At 38.4% G+C, this 22,383-nt stretch overlaps 1 protein-coding gene across 1 annotated transcript; it reads left to right on the top strand.

Annotated features, from left to right (window-relative positions):
* The first annotated feature begins 1,345 nt into the window (after positions 1 to 1,345).
* qsox2 (quiescin Q6 sulfhydryl oxidase 2) lies at positions 1,346 to 20,825 on the top strand. Its single transcript, XM_051657730.1, has 12 exons — positions 1,346 to 1,862; positions 7,079 to 7,179; positions 8,075 to 8,123; positions 8,252 to 8,357; positions 9,978 to 10,068; positions 10,321 to 10,466; positions 10,560 to 10,703; positions 11,017 to 11,146; positions 11,248 to 11,370; positions 15,186 to 15,336; positions 15,845 to 16,033; positions 17,067 to 20,825. The coding sequence occupies exons 1-12, from the start codon at positions 1,604 to 1,606 to the stop codon at positions 17,564 to 17,566; spliced, it is 1,989 nt and encodes a 662-aa protein (XP_051513690.1). The 5' UTR covers positions 1,346 to 1,603; the 3' UTR covers positions 17,567 to 20,825.
* Positions 20,826 to 22,383: the final 1,558 nt, after the last annotated feature.

Genomic DNA, 22,383 nt, shown 5'->3' with positions numbered 1-22,383 from the left:
CACACACACACACACACACACACACTACCGGTCAAAAGTTTTGAAACACTTGACTGAAATGTTTCTCATGATCTTAAAAATCTTTTGATCTGAAGGCATATGCTTAAATGTTTGAAAAATATAATTGTGCCACCATATTAATTTTTTCTTTATAAAACTAAAATGTAATAAAAATGAAAAAAAAGTTTTTGAAATTGATGACTTGGACCAAATAATAAAGAAAAGCAGCCAATAAGTGCCCAACATAGATGGGAACTCCTTCAATACTGTTTAAAAAGCATCCCAGGGTGATACCTCAAGAAGTTGGTTGAGAAAATGTCAAGAGTACATGTCTGCAAATTCTAGGCAAAGGGTGACTACTTTGAAGATGCTAAAATATAACATAGTTTTGATTTATTTTGGATTTTTATTCACAGCATAATTCCCATAGTTCAATTTATGTTATTCCATAGTTTTGATGACTATTGATGACTTTTGATGATTTTGATATATATATATATATATTTAGCCAATTCTATTAGCATGTACATTAGACTATATATACAGAACTTAAATTGCACAATTAAATCATAGAGTCAATAAATAAAGAAAATGGCAGAATACTTACAGATTGCTGCTTGTGCTATTACACATAATTCCTAATTTCAAATGTAACCCTCCCCTCCTGGTTTTCAATGATGCAAAATTATCAATGACTTTGTCAAATCTGCCCAGCAATCACATGGTTGATACTTATTTACTCAAGACCGCTGAGTCGATCCTGTGTCACTGTGTACCTGTTGATTATGGTTATCTTATGTTTGTTCAGAATGTAAGAATGCATTATGAATATCTATAATCCTAACCATTTAGAGCATTTTAGGCTGAGTATCCTGTCAGGAACAACTCGGGGCACCTTTCCCCCATCGCGATCTTATGGGCTCTGTGCGGGGGTGGGGTGGCATGATTTGGGGCACCTCTCTCCCATCTCGATCTTGGGAGCTCGGGGCGGGGGCGATCGATCACTACCCTGTAGTGCTGCTCTAAAGAGCGTTGCCGCCCTGGGCGCCTGCCTATATCGCCTTTGCCAGGATCCGCTACTGAACGTGAATATACATTGCAGAATCGCGTGGGTGTCTTTATCGAGATCGCGATCTTTTAACGATTAATCGTGTAGCTCTAATGGACTTTATGCAAAATACAATTTCTTATTTTCTTTTGGTTTTCAGGTGAAATGGGGACATGGAAAAGAGTGAGATTCACCCTCATTTTAGAACCATTATTTTTACTTGTGTAAATTAAACCACAATCAAACCTAAAAAGGTATTTTTCAGTGTTTGCATGATTTGCAGTCTTTCAATTTATTTTAAGAAAATAAAGTAGCAAAACTTGATAAAGGACTTGTTTATTTTGGTAAATTAACATAGTAATTTTTAGTATAATGCTGGAATTTTGTAATATGCGTCGACCAGACGCTGATATGATGCGCATGGAGGAATTCTGCGTACTGTAAACGCAGTAATGATGCTCCTGAATATACACGCCCCCACTGTAGTCATCCGGACTAGCTAGCAGAATCTGACTGAATGTAGAGATCTCATTTATTTGTGTGGCTCCAGATCGTATGGCATTTCCTTCATCACCTCCAATGGCAGTTGTGTTTTACCTGAAAATAATTATTTTTATGGCGCTGCTATTTGGTGATGGTCAGTCCGCTCGGTTATACACAGAAGAGGATCCAGTGGTTATCTTGACCAGCGATACCCTGAAGCCGTCCGTGTTCAACTCGTCCACCGCCTGGATCGTTCAGTTCTACTCGTCCTGGTGTGGACACTGTATCCAATACTCACCTACATGGAAAGCACTGGCAGGCGACGTGAAGGGTAGGAGGATTTCCTTAGTCATAATCTTGCTGTTTATGTACTCTCCAGGAAAAGCACAATCGTATGTATTAAATACAGAGATTTCTGGCTTCCATATATAAAAATAGTATAGAAAGGTGTTATTTTGAAATGATCGCACTTACAAAAGATTACTGTAGTGGTACCATGGTACAGTGATTGCAGTACCATGTTTTTGGACATGTCCCATGGTATTCTTGAAGTATCATGTAAATGCCATAGTAAATTAATATGGTAATCACTCAGTACCAAGGAATGTATATCAGTGTACCATAGTATTGCCAAATGATACCATCTGGTAAAAAAAATGAAATAAAACAAGGAATTGCCATGATATCATATCCCAAAAATATTGCTATTACCATATTACTTTTGATACTGTTTTGTTAATGTAGTATGACAATTGATTATTGTCATCTAACTTAATAGTTATGTAGTTGTGGTGTCTGTTTCTTTTCGTAATTATCACATTAGTTCCTGTAGATCATGAGTCTTTCTTAAACAGGTGTTTTTTTGTTTTGTTTTTTTTAAGTGTGTGTGTTTGTACTTAAGTACACAAGAACTTGCGAGGTAGGCCTAGTTGTTGATAAGCCCTGGTTACTGTTGATACACCTGTATGTAAATCCATGAGATTTGCAGATTGTTGCATTTATCACACCTACCTGATTGTGCTCAAGGCCTCATGTATACTCACAACACCCACCCTGTTTGTCTCAGTTTTGTGTATGTGAGAATTGATGGGTACTTTACAAATAACATGGGTATAAATCTAGACATCAAGATGTTATATTACAATTTATTTGCACAAGGGGCAGTCTATATGTGCGGTGCTGTAATTTGTCACCGTTTCAGTTAATTCTAATATTCGATTTCCAATATTCTTGCAGTATGAAAAATACATTTTTAAAACTACAAATAGGAAATATTAGCTAATATGAGGTCAAACAACTTCTTGTATGATAATTATACAAGAATTAGAAAAATTGTATTGCTTGAAATTTCGTGTCAGCACCACCATTAAATAACATTTAGTGGGTTTTTTTTGTTTGTTTGTTGTTGTTTTTTTTTGTTTTTTTTGGCTGATATTTTGCATGATGTTTGCCACAAGTCTTTAGATATACAATGAGCTACCCTTGAAAAACAAGCCTCACCATATACAGGCCTAGGCCTACCATATAGCTTCAGGATGTCACATGCATGTGCTGATGAATTCAGTTTTAGAAGCTTAGGTTGTCTAGACCCAAACAGCTTCTCTTCTTCCTTGACTGTCTAATGATAACTGATGAGCTTGTCTTTAGACGAGAGCTTGGCTGGACAGAGAAAGCCCACCTCTGGTCAAGCTGTGGCTCCTAAAGCCACTCTAAACAAATAATGGGATTAACAGGCACTCTTTCCTCAGATCTTCTCAGAGCTACAAGACCGGCCTAATTGGAAATAAAAATGCTTAGACGCCATTGCTACAGTACGTAGTATCTGCCGTACATGGAGCTAAAGCACTGTTAGCATTCTGGAGGAAGCCACTTGTGTTGAGTGCAGTGAATGGTGACGGCAGTGAAAGGTTACTGTAAACTGACATGTTTAATCTAAATGAGGGCAAAAAGATTTAACACCTTGTCTTGAAGATGCTGAAAGTGGTAGAGCTGTGAGATTGGGTAGGAAAAGCTCTTCCAACAATCAATGTGACAGCTTTAGTGTTTTCTCTTGCTGGTTTTTTTTAATGTTTTATGACCCTTACAAAAAAACTAGTGTGGAGATACCATTGTACTGTGATGGTAATACCATGGTGCTTTGATATATAGCAGGGTTCAAAAGTTTTAGACAACTAGTGAAAATGCTGCTCTATTGAATTTTTCTAATTTAGTTAATTCTTTTCATTACAAATTATAAGCATAACAATTTAAGTGAAAAGTTGAACTGAAAAATGAACAACTTCAGAATTTCTTAAGAGCTGGTATACCCCCTTTTGCTTTAATGACAGCATGCACTCGAGCTGACATGAACTTCACAAGTTTGTGCAAAACCTGACGATCCATGTTATCCCAGCATAATTTGAGAATGTTCCAAAGAGCATCTAGTGTGCTGTTGAATGCATTCAGTGTGCCTTTGTTGGCACAGGCTGTCGGCTGGGTGGCTTGTGAGTGGCCGCCTACCAGCTGTTACCTTCACAATGAGGGTCAGATGGCCCTATTGTGAGGGCACGACCCCACTGCGCATTCCCCCACACATTCCAAATCCTGCAATGTCCTGCCCTCAGGTGAAGAATAGAGGATCAGGGAGGTTCCGAAGAGCCCCCAGCTGTCTCTTCTTTCTTATACAAAGTTTGATATCAGCTGCCACTCCAGTTTTTTGTTTAATTTCGGCGCTTCACACTCCATCTGCTTTCACTTTCTGAAACCGTTTTTACAGCTGTTCACTGAGCTTATGAGTTTGTGTTAAAATAAACTACCTGGCTACAGAAACCCATTGTACAAATTTATAGAGTTGTCTGTATGAAACCATGATTTATTGAGCAAGTGGACTGTATTTTCTCTCAGAAAATTGTGTGAAAGCCCTAATATCGCCAATGTTTCCAATGTCAGAGCTCAAAACTGTCAGAGCGATAGCGAGACAAACAGACTCAAGAGCAGAGGAACAGTTCAAATGATTTATTTACAATAAATATAAGTAGTCACTGAGTTGTGGATGTCGAGGATCCCGGCACTGGCTGCAGCAGCGGGAAGAGATCTCTGAGAAGTGCGTGCCATGGCAGCGCAAGGGGCAGTCCATGAAGAGTGTGTTCGTAGAATAAGTGTGTGCATTGTGGAAGTCAGGAACAGATTCGTGGAATCCTCTGAAGCTTAGTGAGGTGCAGAACAACGCCCAGCAGGGTAGGGCGATCTAGCTCCCGACACACGGGCAAAGACGAGGTATCCTCCGTGGAAACCCAGCTGACACACAGCAAACTGGAAAGCAACCACACACCTGACACGCAGGCAACCAACAGATACACAAGACAGGACCAACTAGGCAGAGATAGTGAGGTTAGTTACTTCACACCAAACAACATTCTAGCAAAGATACTGAGAATATGAAGGGCTTAAGAAGGGAATTAGAGGGGAACCAGGTGTTGCTCGGCACACTAATTAGTGGCATGATCAGCGTTCCCCTGGGAATAATGAATGTTCCTATGGAAACACTGATCATGCATGCTGGCCGTGCCTGCGAGACATAAGGGAGAGAAAATAACAAAACATACAGAACAAACCGACAAACTCACTGGAGCCGTGACACAAAACTGTAATAAAAAATCAAAAGGTTTTAAGCTACCTGCCAATGTTCCTTTTACCTATCCACTTATATGGCAACTCTGCTGGCAGTCAGTATAGATAATGCATTAAGTCTTTGAAGCCAGCTTGTGTAGTTTAACACATGAAGAGATGGTACTGGCCTGTGAATCCAACAAATCCCCCTTTTCCTTTTTACAGTTGGCTGATTCTCACAAAACCTGTCAAGAAAATGTCCTGCAGTCGGTTGCAAGAAACCCAATAAGTGAAGAAAACCTTAAGTGACAATACACTTACAATTACAAATATAGCTGCAAGTAGGAATACGGGGTCAAGCAACAAAATGGCCCCAATTGCACCACAGTAAGCATGACACAAAGAACACATAAATGTGAATATGACGTTCAAAGAAAACCCACTCCAGTTCGCCTTAGGTTGGGATCAAACCTATACCTTTTCATTTCACAGTCAGCACACAATCCACTGAACTACACTGTCACAAGGTTGACAGCAGCCAAATGTACACACCAAGCTGAGAGTCAGCACAGCCAAGCACAGCGGTCGCCATAGTTAGCTTCACATTGTCGTAACTTTTCAACAAAGATAAAAATTCAGAAAAAAAAAAACATTCCTTTCAGTCATTCATTTGTGCGGCTCGGACTAAAAATCATCTGAGACATTTTTTAGGAGTAACGGAAAAACTATAAATGTCACAATTCAACATGGCTGCCAGTGTAATAGGTGAAGTTCTAATATATGGGGTCCGTTATAATCATCATGGGGAGGGAAAATAGACAAAACATGAATTGTGTTTCTAGGCCAAGTGGCTCAAATGTTATACACAAAAGAAAAGTGCATTTTTGAACTGGTGGTGGTGCTATAGCGTTTGTCATAAAGTCTCCAAATGTTTTTATGGAGCTATTCAGACCCACCCCTATCAGTGTGCCAAATTTAATCATTTTCCTATGTATGATTCATTGTGCTGCCTTAGACTCCCATTGAGGAGAAAGAATAATAATAAGAAAAGCTGCAAGCCACAATGATTGGGGACAAACCCTGCAAACTTTCACTAAGCACAGTCCAACAAGCTCATGTACAACAGGGATCAAACTGCCAACTTTTGGAACTGTAGTCCAGAGCTTTAACCGCTGCACCATTCAATTAACAAGTCTTAATGATGGCAAAGAGACATACCAAGCTGGAAGTGAGCCCTCGAAATCGTTGCTGAGATACTGATGTTGTTCATTTAAGTTTTAAATGGGGAAAAGAGCATTTTGAAATTTCTCTTTGTTATTGTCTGAAGACTCAGGATAAGGAAGCAGTGAGACAAAAAAGTTGACTTAAAGTTGATTAAATTGACTAAGCATTTTGACCACTATGTGACACTTTCTCCAAACTCCAATTTCCTTCCAAAACAGCAAAATCTGTACATTATTACAAACTTTTGGCCACCAGTGTACATATATATATATATATATATATATATATATATATATATATATATATATATATATATATATATATATATATATATAATTCAGATAATTAAAATACATAATTGTGACATATGAGTAAAGCATTGATTAGACAGTATTTCCATATAATTGAACATAAGCCTATCATTGGCCTTCATTCCACAGTAATCCATTTTGCAATTTGTTCTATTTGTCATTTGGTCAAAGCAACACTTATTATAAGGGCTTTTCTAAGGATGCATCATTCTTATGGTTTTGTGATAATCACCCAGTTTGGCCTTATGCGCAAAGTCAAACAAGGCTGGTGGGTCATGTTTGATTCTGTTTAATAATGTTCTTTGTTGAAGTTTTTGATGTGGTTATTTGGTTGAGAGTTTAAACTTTTTACAATTTTATTTAAAGAAAGAAATATGTCTCACCTTGTGTTTCTCTGAAATGTCTTTACTCTCTCCTGTCTTAGACTGGGGACAGGCCATTCGTATTGGAGTTCTGGACTGTGCTCATGAGAAGAACTTTGACATTTGTAAGGAGTTCGGAATCCACTTCTACCCCACCTTCAGGGTATGCTAATACTCATGATAATTCTTATAAAGCTAGAAGTTTTTTTTTTCTTTTCTTTCACCATGTCCTAACCAGACATGACATGAAAAAGCAACATATGATAAAAGGTATATCTTTCATATTAATTCAGAGTTTTTGTCAGCAGCCATATCACCCAGTAGCTCTAAACTGGTTGTCCACTGAAGCTAAGCAGGTTTGAGCCTGGTCAGTACCTGGATGGGATACCTCCTGGGGAAAAACTAAGGTTCTTGGTGGAAGAGGCATTAGTGAAGCCAGCAGGGGGTGCTTACCCTAACACCCTAGTATAGTGATGGGGACACTGTACTGTAAATAGACACCGTTCTTCGAATGAGAAGTTAAACCGAGGTCCTGATTCTGTGTGGACATTAAAAAACCCAGGGCACTTCTTGTAAAGAGTAGGGGTGTAAACCTGGTGTACTGGCCAGATTCCACCCATTGGCCCTTATCAATCATGGCCTCCTAATAATCCCCATCCATTAATTGGCTCTATCACTCTACTCTCAATAGCTGGTATGTGGTGAGCATACTGGTGCACTATGGCTGCCGTTGCATCATCCAGGTGGATGCTGCACACTGGTGGTGGTTGAGGAGAGTCCCCTATTCACTATGTAAAGAGCTTTAAGTGTAGTGTCAGAAAAGCACTATATAAATGTAACCAGCCACAACCGTGACAATAGCGGGTAAAAGGATTTTCTGTTGATTGCTTGGTTTCTATTTATGCAGCATTGTACTGGGTAGCCCCACCCACTGTGAACTCTCATTGCTTGAAACTTGTATTACTTTGCCTAGTTAGAATGTGTAAAGAATTAAGATTTAGGAAGATTGATGATGTCTTGTGGATTTCATTTTGGAATAATATTGTTTCTTTCCTCAGTATTTCAAGGCACATGACACCACAAATGATTTTGGGAAGACATATCGAGGTGGGTTTCATGTTTGCTCTGAGTACAATTTAACTTTTTCAATTATTGCTATTGTTGCTGTTAATGTATAATGAATATGTGTGTTTGATTTTTTTGTTTGTTTTTGTACTGTATTTGTGTGTTGACAGGGGCTGACAGAGAGCTGCAGACAGTGAGGCAGCTGATTGTGAACTTCCTCCAAAACCACACAAGACACAACTGGCCTGTTAGCTGCCCTCCCCTGGACCCTGCCAGGTTTGCTCACAACTATTACCACCCAATTTTAATAATCCTTTTAGCACACATACAATTGCAATCAAAATTATTCAACCCCCCTGACCAGCAATACATTCTGGTGATGTGAATTAAAACACATCAACTAAAACCTCAGTAACCAGTCAAATAAGTTTTTAATACACATTTGAGTGATTTTGAGAACAAAGAGTTCAGTTTACCCAAATTTTAAAATAAAAAATAACTAATTCTCTCCACAAATGTCATGTCAAAAATATTCAACCCCCAAAGTCAGTCATTTGTGGAGCCTCCTTATCCTTAATAAATGTTTCAGGTAAGTGTTCTCAGGCTTCGGACACCTCTCTATTAGAATTTTTACACATTTCTCATGAGCAAAAGCTTCCAGCTCATTGACATTCTTTGGTTCATGTGCTGCCACTGCTTCCTTGAAATCCCAACAAAGGTTTGCAATGGGATTTTAATGATGGACTGAAAGGGCCATTTAAGGTCATTCCACGACCTATCCCTGAACCAGATTTTGGACAGCTTATATGTATCCTTGGTGTTATTGTCTTGCTGGAAAGTCCAGTGATCACTGAGCTTCAATTTACACACTGAAGGCATCACATTTTTCATGCCAAAATGGCCTGATACCTGAAAGAATCCATGGTGTCAGTCACATAGTCAGGATAGCCGTTTCCTGCAGCCGCAAAACACCCCCATAACAGGACTGACCCACCTCCATGCTTGACTGTGGGGATGGTGTTGTTCTTGTCATCACCTTGTCATCTTACTCCAGACGTACTGCTGACCCATGGGTCTAAAACTCATTTTCAGTTTAGTGTCATACTTCTATAAAACCTTCTTCCAGGACTCCACAGGTCTTTCCTAATTACTTCTTGAATATTCAGTCAGCTGGATTCAACATTTCCCTTGGTGAAGTTTTGCTTTCTTCCACACCCCAAAAAGGTTGCTGTTGTACCATATTTAAAAAATGTATGAATGGTGCTGTCATCTTTGTCTATTTGAAATTGAAGTGCCTTGGAAATGTACTTTTAGCCATGACCTTTCTTGTGTAATGAAATAATCTCCTCTATTAGCTTTTGAGACAGCTTATTTTTAATTGCATTTTTTGAATAGAAGTACATTTTCAATGTTAAACTTACATTTTAAAACTTAAATAAGTGCCATTGCAGATTGATGACTTAATTTAGTTTTAAAACAATTACTTGTGTAGCCTTATATATTTAAGAAACATGCAGTAGGGGTTGAATAATTATGACATGGCTGTGTTTTTTTTTTTTTTTTAATCCTGCTATTTAGAAATATTAGGTTATATATTCACACTATGACTTCAAATGTGTCACTCAACTGATATAGATGTAAAGTTTAAAAATTCTCGGTCATCAGAAAATCTTACCTGTGTAAATCCTTACTGTCTTGGGGCGTTGAATAAGTTCGATTACAACTGTAAGTGTAATATCCGCTGTTTTTGATGTTTGAAATTAGATGCTTGTACAGAAATGTCCTAATTACAAATCATACTTTGGGAATCTTTTCTTGTTTCTTGACAGAAACGAAACGTGTCTCAGATTCCTATTTAGAGACATTGTCAGACATTGAATTTGTCATCTATTGCAGGGCTGAGGACATACTGTCCTTAATGGGGAAGAAGACAGAGCACTACACTGCCGTAATAGTTGAAGATAGAGACTCCTATGTAGGCAGAGAGGTATGAAAAATAATTGCTGTGTGTTTAATCATTCTATTGTTTAGGACAAAAATATATACATTAAACAGTAATAATTAAAGAAATAGTTCACCCAAAATGATAATTCTGTCATCATTTGCTCACATTTACTTGATCCAGACCTGTATGACTTAATTTATTTAGTGGAACACAATGAGGTGAGGTGAGGTGACGTTGAGTATTTGTTGATATTTCCATTAAAGATGAAGATAGATTTTTATTTAATTTTTTCAGGTAATTTTGGACCTAATGCCATATGAGGGTGTGACAGTGAAGAGAGCTCTGAGCTCAGACAAGCTTCTAATGGGGAAACTAGGGATAAGTTCAGTTCCATCAGCGTATCTCATCCACCATAATGGCACACACACTGTCATGAATGTGTACGTTAAGTGCCTCTGTTGAATTCATTTTGACACAACTATCAAATTAAAGCCGTTTATGTGTTTTTAATACATTTGGGTTTGTGTTAACAGTCAAAAGAGGCTACGCTTCTTCTTCTCTTCCTTTCTGAAACTCCTCCCTGGAGTGCACAGGAAACAGTCCACCTCATCCCTGCAGCATCCTCAGCCTGGGAGTAATGGACAAGGAAACCAAGTGAAGTGGAAAGACTTTGAAAAGTGAGTTTTATTGTGTTAATGTTTATATTTCCAGTAAAAGCCCACTTTTTTTTTTTTTTTTAATCTGAGGTTAAAGAAATGTGTTGTTATTTTTCTTTTCGAAACAGGAAGATAGAGTGGGAAATATTGAAAGGCTTTTTAGAATAGTCAGTGGTCAATATTTTGTCAAACTTTAGGAATACAATCACACATACTGTAGATGACCTCAAAGCCAAATGACATTGACTAAAAGTCTCAAACTTTGAATTTTATACTGGTGAGACTTAGGCTAGAAAATGTAACCAGTATGAATGTGAAAAATGTGTTTCTCCAGGTCTAAGGTGTACATGGCCGATCTGGAGTCTGGCTTACATTACCTGTTGAGGGTCGAACTGGCCACTCACAAGACCTTAGAAGGAGAAGAATTAAAAACTTTCAAGGATTTTGTAACAGTTGTTGCCAAGGTAGTGTTTCAACACAAATACAACTTTTTCTTCACACTTACGTATTCTTATAAGAGCTTTAAAGTTCACAGGTTTGACTTTCTTGGCCTCTTTGATCTCAGCTATTTCCTGGTCGCCAATCAGTGGTGAAACTTCTTGAGACTTTACTAGAATGGCTAGTCAGTTTGCCTTTGGAGAAGATCCCCTTTGATGCTATCTTGGACCTGGTCAACAACAAGATGAGGGTGAGACAGTTACTCATTAAACAACTTATTCAGGTTTAATACTTAAAAAGTCTCTGGCCCCATTTCTACCTGGTATTAAGATGGAATTTTTGTGATCCGATCACAAGTGGTGAGTGCTAAAAACAGGTGGAAACAGGGTCCAAACTGTTTTGTGATCAGATCACTGAAACCACATACGGAGGTAGTCAAAATCGCATGTGACCACATCACATTTGAAGTGTGAAATGCAATTCATCCCGAATGCATCTCAGACAGCAGCGAAGCACCACCCCTTCCCTATCAGTCAACTGCTGCGCTAAAACAAGAGTTTAAACTTAGCCGGTTATATGCAGCTTTAAAAGGAAATAACCGTCCGATCGGAAAATGTGAAAAAGCGAAGCATGATAACTTCACAGATCTTCTTCAGTGTATCTGATATAAACATGCACAGACAAGCACACACATCTAAATAATGGAGAATTCTGCTCGAAATGTTGCATCTGTGTATAGATAAATTTTTAGCTGCATCTGGGAGAAACAGTGCACCATTTTTTTAAATTATGTTTATTAACATGCCATAAAACACTAACATAGTGATTGATGTATGTCGTCATGAAATCACAGACCCTTCCAATGAAATCCAAACACAAGTGGTCACAGGAGTCGCATTTAAAGGGATAGTTCACCCAAAAATTTTAATTCTCTCACCATTTATTTACCCTCATGGCATCCCAGATGTATATGACTTTCTTTCATCTGCAAAACACAAATTAAGATTTTTAGAAGAAAATTTCAGCTCTGTTGTTCCATACAAAGTGAATGGGTGCCAAAATTTTGTCGCATCAAAAAGCACAAAGTCAGCATAAAAGTAATCCATAAGACTCCAGTGGTTAAATCCATGTCTTCAGAATTTATATGATACTAGGTGTGGGTAAGAAACAGACCAATATTTAAGTCAATTTTTGCAAGAGATTCTTCTCCCTGCCCAGTAGGGGGCGTATGCATGAAGAATGTGAATCACCAAAAACACAAGAAGAAGAATATGAAAGTGACCCTGCATTCCAAACGGGATAACTCCGCCTCTGAAGGGCACTTCAAAGGGGGAACGATTTTGGCCGCCATGTTGAAGGGTCATTCCAAACCGAAAGACTCATAAATAGCTGCTTCGAAATGGGCGTTTATGTAGGGTTCAATGGATGGACAATTCGCTGCCAAGCGGACCAGAACCAGAGCGTACGTCACAAAAATAGAAGTTTGCCAAGTATAATTTAGTGTAAATTAAACCAGCTGCAACTGCAGTCTGTTTCTATAAACAAAAACATGTGACATCCCGTAATTTCCATAATCTATAAAAGCTTTTAATTATTATAATAATTAATAGTTAATAATTAAAAATTATAATTAATAATTAACTTTTAAAAATGATTGTAAATCCCTGGCTTTTTGTTTGAAACTGGTTAATGCTTGTGTTATTTATTGTAAATTCGCTGGATCAGTTATTCTAAAGGAGTTTAATTAAAATAATAATACAAAGTGGAATTTTATTTAATAAATGTACAGTACATTTGTTTATTGGTGTCTTTTTTTAATTAAAATAAATTTAAAAAAAAATTTCAACATGAGGCTTACATTTTTCATAAAGTCATAAATATTTAAATAATTTCTATTCTGAAAGCACTTAGTGATACAGAATCATTTGTAAATATTAGGTGCAGGTGATGTTCATTAGCATCAGCCTTTGTGCGACTGCAGCGGCTCCTTTGACTCCTTTGGTGAATTACTGTTATTTTTGAGCCCTACACCCTTCAACCCTCCGAAGCTCTCACTCTGAAGGGTAAACCTTCTGAATGTAATAGGGCATAGGGATTAGCCCTTCAGAATGGAACGCACCCTGAAAGTTAAAGTGGAGATTGACTGAGAAGGGAGGAGTATATATAGTAAAAATTTACTAAAATATTGATCTGTTTCTCACACATACATATTGTATCACTTCTGAAGACATTGATTTAACCACTGGAGTCATATGGATTACTTTTATGCTGACCTATTTGATTTTTGGAGCTTCAGAATTTTGGCACCCATTCACTTGCACAGGGTTCCCACGCGTCCTGGAAAACCTGAAATTTTGAAATGCAGTTTTCCAGCATGGAAAGTGAGAACATTTCCTAAAGGTCCTGGAAAATAATTATTTGTCCTGGAAAGTATTTTAGTATAATAAAACTGTTTGACTGTGTCGCTAACAAAGTTTTTGTTACATCCACAAAAACATGGTAACGATCGAGACTTGGGATAGGTGCCAAATACACAAATTCATATCGCTATGTCACTGCTGGTGGCTGCGCATTGTGAAGCAAGGTCAACGGTTGATTGTCATGATCGAAGCCCTGTCAGGTACATTCTCTGCACATCTGTTGTCACCTCTACTTTGCTCTGATAAAATAGTAAGTAAAAAAGTAAGTACTGATAAAGTGCTAAATATGACTTTTTTCATTACAACATTGTTGTTGTGTTAACGACAAAAACAAAAAGTTGTAAACTTTAGACAATGATGACAGTCGAAACGCTGATTTTAAAAAAAATGTATTCACACCCCGAGGTGGTAGCATGTTGATGCAGTCTGTGAATTAATATTCAATAATTCAACAATTGGAGTCCACTCATACCACAGTTTCCACATGTCTGCGATGTGGAAAACATGGACTGAATCACTGCATCCAGTCATAAAAAAATAGCATTAGCTATAAAACGTGGTATGTCATGGAATTTGACATAACTGGGACGAAAACAAATGTTTGAATGCATAAGTGGTGGTGGCGTAGTGGGCTAAAGCACATAACTGGTAAAAGCATCTGCCAAATGTGTAATTGTAAATAAGTAATATATCCTAGTGTGATTATTAAAGCACAAAAGGGTGAGCAGTAGCATAATCTGCATGTGCTGTGTGCTTCAAAATGAATGTTTGAAGCCTTCCGCTCAAACACTGACAACACAGAGTCATGAGCATCATGCACGCTCTTGTGTGTGTGTAGTAGATGCAGGGCTGTACAGTGTGACAGTTTTGCTCGCATTTGCTATTAAAAAAAATTATAATGTGTGAATAGAAATTCTAACCCATTCCAACCACAAGTTTTAGCTCTTGGAAAATCCACAAATGATGCCTATTAACAGCGTTGCAACAAACATGTAAAATAAGTCTGTCTGGTCAAGGTAATGTTCCCTTTATGCTTTGTGTGTTTTAATTCATTAAAATAATTCAATTTTCACTGTTTTGATAATAAAATGTAATTAAACTGTTGAATATGGAATTCAGAAAAAAATAACCATCCAATAACCACAATATACATCATGGCCTCTCGTGTGTTTTTGCTTAAATATTACACCCGATGGGTATGTAAAGTGTCCTGGAAATGCCCTGGAAAATTGTGTCTTGAAAAGAGTGGGAACCCTGTTGCATTGTATGTACGAAAATTGCTGAGATATTCTTCTAAAAATCTTAATTTGTGTTCTGCTGAAGAAAGTAAGTAATACACATCCGGGATGGCATGAGGTTGAGCAAATGATAAGAGAATTTTTATTTTTGATTGAACTATTCCTTTAAGACGCATGGTAATACCAGGTGGAAACAGGAATGTATCTCGGCTGATCACATATGATCGTATAACCAATATCGCATCTTAATATCAGGTGGAAATGGGGCCTCTGTACCTCATGACAAGAAATATGGCATATTATACCAGCTATGCTTGTAAGTCCTTGTTTTTGTTTTTGTGTAAGTGACAGGAACACTAATCAGTGTGGTAGTGGATTTAAGCTGCGCTGTTTGTTTTATGTCTCAGATCTCAGGGCTGTACCTGAGTGAGCAAGTGCAGTGGGTTGGATGCCAGGGCAGTAGTGTGGCACTGAGAGGATATCCCTGCTCCCTCTGGACTCTGTTTCATGTTCTGACTGTCCAGGCTGCCAACCGACCTGATGCTCTAGCTAACACTGGTATGAGTAGGGAAATGCCTTCCTCTTAGTGAGCCTGAGACCTGTTTCAGATCCATTAATACTAATAATAAATGTTTCAATTTTCCACATTTTAAAACAATAACATCATAAAAACTATGAAATGACAAAATTGGAAATATGGACATTATTTATTGACCGAAAAGTATGATATTTTAGCTTCTTCAAAGTAGCTACCCTTTGCCGGATTACAGTGCTGCACACTCTGGGCATTCTCCCAACCAGTTTCATGAGGTATCCACCTGGGAGGGTTTTTTAACAGTTTTGAAAGAGTTCCCATGTATTGTAAACAAATTTAGTCAAGTGTTTTCAGACCTTTGACTACTATTTGAAAACACCTTAACATTCACACTCTTCTGTCACTCTTTGGACAAGTTACTCTCTTAGCAAGCAGATAATTTTTCTCCCTCATTGTAGCCGTTGTCTGTTAGTTCCTGTTTCCTTTTTGCTATGGCTAATTTCAAATAATGCCCTACATTCTTCACCTCAGGGTTTGAAGATGATCCCTTGGCAGTACTTCAAACTATGCGCCGTTACATCGGGACCTTTTTTGGTTGCCAGGAGTGTGGGAAGCACTTTGAAGAGATGGCACAGGAGTCTCTGAACCAGGTCAAATCAGTGGATGAGGCAGTACTGTGGCTGTGGAGAAAGCACAATCAGGTTAACACAAGACTGACAGGTAAGACAGTAAATGTGCAGTAATGCATCATGTCATTCTCATGAGTGGAAGCATGCAGCTAATTAAAACATCTGATGAGTAGAGGTGCTATAATTACTTTGTTACTTCCATCTCCTCAGTAGTGATAGAAGAAGTGTAAGTTTTGTTGTTGTTGTTGTTGTTGGTATTTACAATATTATCTGTATCAGTCACTGTATTATTGGAAGTTTTCAAATGAGAAGAAAGATAGGAAGGAAGAAACAGAAGGGAAGGAAGAAAGAAAACATGAAGGAAGAATGGAAAGAATGAGGAAAGAAAGATAGGAAGGATGGAAGACAGGAAAATTGAAAGAAAAATTTAAAGGAAATCGGGATGAAAAGAATGAAGGAAGGAAGAAAGATGGAAGGAAGGAAAAAATATGAAAGAGAGAAGCAAGAAAGGAGAAGAGATCAAGGATGTCAGGAAGGAAATCAGGATGACGGAAAGGGAAAAGGCAGTTAGGAAGGAAGACGAAAGAATGCAAGGAGAAAAGACAAGAAGGAAGACCTGAGTAAAGGAAAAAGACAGAAAGAAAACAGAAGAGTAGGAAAGAAGACAAGAAGAGAGGAACAAAATCAGGATGAGAGACAAAAAGGAAAGAAGACAGGAAGACAAAAATTAATGATAGAAGAAAAATATGAAGGAAGGAAAATAGAAAAAAAGAATAAAGATGGAAATGAAGACAGAAATGAAGGAAAAAAGATGGAAGACAGGAAGGAAATAAGGAAAATAGATGAGGAGAAAGGAAGTCATGAAGGAAGTAAGAAAGACATGAGTAATGAAGGAAGATATACATGAACAAACATAAACAGATAGGAAGGAAAAGGGGAATGAACGAAGAAAGATAGACAGATGGGGGGGGGGGTGAATCAAGGGCATCAATTTAGAATAAAAGGAGAAATTTAGAAAAAAATAAGTATAGTACTCTTATGTCTTTATTAAGCTGTATCATGCATATACTGTATATATGATGTCTGACATCACCCACATAGCTCATTGTCCACTCTTTATGCAGGATCAATGAGTGAGGACCCCATGTTTCCTAAGACTCAATGGCCCACTCCTGATCTCTGTCCGACATGCCATGAGGAGCAAGAAGGCCTTCATGTCTGGAATGAACAGATGGTACTTGCTTTCCTCAAACAGCACTATGGTGCTTCAAACATTTCCCCAAAATACACCAGCAGCAGCCAACCAGAGCCAGGCCCTCCGGCCCTTGATAAACCCAAAGCTATTACTGACAGCAAAATTCACCTTAACCAAAATGTAAAGCCATCTCCTGAGAGTGTTCCTAAACATCTGAAGAGGACTGACACAGATGGTGAGAAAGGGACAGGTGTCCAGATAGAACCCAGGCCAGGCATGACATTTCTGGGTCTGGGGTTCTCCAGCGTGGACATGAGTCTTTGCGTGCTGCTGTACTCCCTCTCCTGCGTGTTCCTCATGGTCATGTTCTTCTTCTTTCGTGTTCGATCAAAGAGGTGGAAGGCCAGAAGCTTCAGGCCTTATGTATAGCATCCATATAGCAACATTGAGAGGGAAATCTCTTCAGGATAAGGTGAATGTAATATATGAAACCCCTGCCAAGTGTTGAAGGAGACTAATTTATTTGATGAATTTTATTTGTTCTGTTGTGTTTCTGTTTTATTTCCAAAACTTTGTAATGAAGAGCTTGTCTAAGGACTGACAAATGTTTGGCTTGTGTATCAGGCATATTTATGTGAACGAGCACCTGTTAGTGAGTATTTCTCAACCTTAAACAAACAGAGAAGGTGATTTAACATGAGAAACTATTTTATTATTGTAAAACTAAATTGAGCAAACTAGGTCAAAAGTATATTTTAAGGAATATTCTACATTATTTATAGAGATTTTTAATGAAATAAACTAAGTTTCACTCTATGAAAGTCACTCTGTTTCAGTATTTCTATGTGACGGTTTAAAAAAACATTTGGGAATATGATTTATCCTACCATTCGAGGTCACTGGCGGAGAAGCCAGTGACACGTAACACACTGCCTTGTCAATGACCGGACGTGGAAAAACCTGATTTGATACTCTCATTGTTGCCTGAAATCTGCTCTGAACACATTTTTTTAGTCTACATGTGAAGTCACAAAAAGCTACAGTGTTACATTATTTTAGCATTCATGTGAGATCCTTGGAGGATCTGAATATAAGAATATTATTGTCCTAATAAGCAAATCAACTTTTATTTTATTTTTAAATCTGATTATTAAAAGGATAGTTTGCCCAAAAAGGAAAATTCTGTCATTGTCATCATTTACTCACCCTCATATTGTTCCATACTCCTATGACTTTCTTACCTCTATGGAACACAAAAGAAGATGTTAAGCAGAATGACCATCTCAGTCACCATTCGCTTTCATTGTATGGAAAAAAAGATGCAGTAATAGTGAGTGGTGACAGAAACTAAAATTCTGTGTAACATTTCCTTTTGTGTTCCATGAAAGTAAGAAAGTCAAAGGGTTTTGAAAAAGCTTGAGGGTAAATGATGACAGAATTTTCATTTTTGGGTGAACAAGCCCTTTGAGCATCATACGTGTTTGTATACAATTCTGCAGCAATGCATTTATAATGACAGAATTAATCTCCTCATATAAAAACAAGTTTAGCCCATTTTATAAAACATTTCTTATTAATTTTATGACAATTTGGTACTCCATTATACTGAGTACACTTTGATGACTTTTTCACTAGTTTATTCATATTCTCAATTGAATTGGTCAAAATAGCTGTCTTTTTCTATAAATTGCAGAGACACTTTTGAACTGGATAATGCTTTTTTAAATATTTTTGTCTAAGTCTACTATAATATATATATATTACAGTAGACATAGACAAATATATGTGTATATATATATATATATATATACCGATATACACCGATCAGCCACAACATTCAAACCACTAGCCTAATATTATGTAGGTCCCCCTTGTGACACCAAAACTGCTCTGACCCGTCGAGGCATGAACTCCACAAGACTTCTGAAACTGCCCTGTGGTATCTGGCACTAAGACATTAGCAGCAGATACTTTAAGTCCTGTAAGTTGCGAGGTGGGGCCTCCATGGATCAGACTTGTGGTCCAGCACATCCCATAGATGCTCAATCGAATTGAGATCTGGGGAATTTGGAGGCCAAGTCAACACCTTGAACTCTCTGTCATGTTCCTCAAACCATTTCTGAACAATTTTGCAGTGTGGCAGGGCGCATTATCCCGCTGAAAGAGGCCACTGCCGACAGGAAATACCGTTGCCATGAAGGGGTGTATGTGGTCTGCAACAATCTTTAGGTAGGTGTTACGTGTCAAAGTAACATCCACATGAATGCCAGGACCCAAGGTTTCCCAGCAGAACATTGCCCAGAGCATCACACTGCCTCCGTCGGCCTGCCTTCTTCCCATGGTGCATCCTGCTGCCATCTCTTCCCCAGGTAAACAATGCACACGCAACCGGTCGTCCACATGATCTAAAAGTAAACGTGATTCATCAAGGAAGGCCACCTTCTTCCATTGCTCCATGGTCCAGTTCTGACGCTCACGTGTCCATTGTAGGCGCTTTCAGCGGCGGACAGGGGTCAGCATGGGCACTCTGACCGGTCTGTGGCTATGCAGCCCCATTCCCAGCAAGCTGCGATGTACTATGTGTTCTGACACCTTTCTATCATGGCCAGCATTACGTTTTTAGCTCTTCTGTGGGATCGGACCAGACGGGCTAGCCTTCGCTCCCTATGCGCATCAATGAGCCTTGGGCGACCATGACCCTGTTGTTGGTTCACCGGTTGTCCTTCCTTGGACCACTTTTGGTAGGTACTAACCACTGCATACTGGGATCACCCCACAAGACCTGCCATTTTGGAGATGCTCTGACCCAGTTGTCTAGCATCACAATTTGGCCCTTGTCAAAGTGGCTCAGATCCTTACTCTTGCCCATTTTTTCCTGCTTCAAACACATGAAATTCAAGAACTGACTGTTCACTTGCTACCTATTATATCCCACCCCTTAACAGGTGTCAATGTAACGAGATAATAAATGTTATTCACTTCACCTGTCAGTGGTTTTAATGTTGTGGCTGATCAGTATTTATACTGTGTATATATATATATATATATATATGTTCTGTATATATACACACGGTATATGCATTCTGTTGTAGAGCTCTTACAAATCACACTTTATGTCTATTAACACGGAAACAAAGTGTATTCACATAATTGTTGACTGTAAAAAGAATTAAACGTTCAGGTTACATGTGAACTGCTACAACAGTATTTTGATTTGAAGTTTGGAATCTAAAATATGTGTTGATATTTTGATGATTCATACATTTCTAATTGCATTATCTGCATTTGTTTTGTGAATTGATTTGTAGTAATGTGCTCAGCTCATGACATGTATTTCACTATCTAATTGAGGAATGTTAATGTTGTCCTGAGGCTAAATATTTATGAAGCATTCTTAATAAAGTACAGTGTAATGACATGTGGGCAAAATGGTGGCCTTCTAAACTGCTCCAAATTAATTGCTGCAAATTACATTGTGTGTGTGTTTTTTTTTTTTTTTTTAGTTCTCCCTCTCTCTCTCTCTCTCTCTCTCTCTCTCTCTCTCGTGGTTTAAGAATTATATTTTTATGTAAAGACTATTTTTGGCAGTTGTTCTGTGTATATATATATGTAGTTTGTCCTTACAGGGGAGTTGTTGTATTTTGTATGAAGAACACTGTTATGTGTCTTTAAAATAAAAAAGGGTATAAATCCATCACTCACTGGTTCATAACTAGCAACAAATGCAGATGCATTTGACCTTTAGCACATTTGTGTTTTGTAACCGTCAATATTTTATACATAGTACCACCATAATGTACTTAGACATGGGCTATAATGGAAATATGTTGGTTTGCGTTTCCCTTCAGCATCATTTTGAGATCAATCGGTTGTGTGTATAGTTGGATATCCCACTCTGAGAACACTGTGTAACTGCAACTTCAAGTCTGAGCACATTCGGAGGTCATTTACGTTTTATTTTTACTGTTGTAGTGTCTGTGTCTGTCCTCTAGTGGGCAATATGGAATCTCCCCTTCTCCACCAGCTCAGACCGCAGTCTGCTCTCCCCAGGGATGTCATACATGTGACCATACTAACGCTGTCTATTACTAGAAGTCCAGCTGTCAACTTAACAGATGTCTGCACAGGCACTGTTGTTTCCAATGTAAAATAACTGCCTATGTGATCTCTTTGAACTGGATGAGGAAATTTTTCTCAATGAAGGTGTGCCTTTCACACTGGAAATAAAAATTGTAAGAGATAGCTCAATGTCTTATTTAAACCCCTTGCTTTTTCAGTCTGACACAGTTTCACAGCTTTCAAAGAGACCAGACAGGCAGTCTGAGTCAAGTTTTGCAGTATTTTTAGGGCGTGTGTTTTCCACACATTATTGATTTATTATCTTTTGTGCTGTTTGATATGAGACACAAGCCTGAAACATAACAGACATTTTGTAAGTTTCTTTCTAATAGAGCTGACTCACGCTGTAGCCCAACAGCGTCTTGGCGTTGAAAGCCAGTGAGTCAAAGAGAGAAACAAACTGCCTTTCCTTTTCCTCACTTTGCTGAGAGACGCTGCTTTACCACCCCAGTGCACAACTCTTACTTGCACATACTGTAGTCTTTCAGCAATAGGTCTCCTCTATCACAAACTAATATATGCAGTCTTAAAATGCTTCTCAGTTGGATGTACTGATCTGACATTTCGGGCAGCTTTGAGGCTGAGTGTTGCTATTTTTCTTTCTCTTATCGCATGAGTATCTGTCTGATGCCGTGTTGGCACATCTGATTGGGTATGCAGACTCTGTACTGAGCATGCCAGCCTGTGACAGGGACTGCAATGCAGAGCTGCTCTCCTGGCACACTCCATTTGTCTGCCCTTAATGTAAATAATCCTGAGCACGGAGCCGATCGTGGCAGAGACAGCTTCTGATGGATTATGTGTCTACAAGCGTTTTGGTTTGTGCATGGAGATTGATACGGGGTGAACGCTCTCGTTCTTTTCTTCGTCTTCTTACAAAAAAAGTGAGACATTACTCTCTCTCTCTCTCTCTTTCTGTCTTGTCTGTCTTTTGTCTCCATCGCACATGAACACGTTTACTCTCTGCAGGGCAGTTATCCGCATCAGGCTCTCTCTCTCTCTCTCTATGTCTCTCTCAATGTCTCTCTTTCTATCTCTCACACTCTGTGTGTCCTTAAATGACTTTCCTTCAGTCTCACTCCCTCCCCCTATCTCCCTAGTCTCCGTGTCTGTGCCTATAGCCTCTC

This window comes from Myxocyprinus asiaticus, chromosome 3, assembly GCF_019703515.2.
Source record: "Myxocyprinus asiaticus isolate MX2 ecotype Aquarium Trade chromosome 3, UBuf_Myxa_2, whole genome shotgun sequence".
Classification (NCBI taxonomy): domain Eukaryota; kingdom Metazoa; phylum Chordata; class Actinopteri; order Cypriniformes; family Catostomidae; genus Myxocyprinus; species Myxocyprinus asiaticus.
This window is presented reverse-complemented; position numbering and strand designations above follow the sequence as displayed.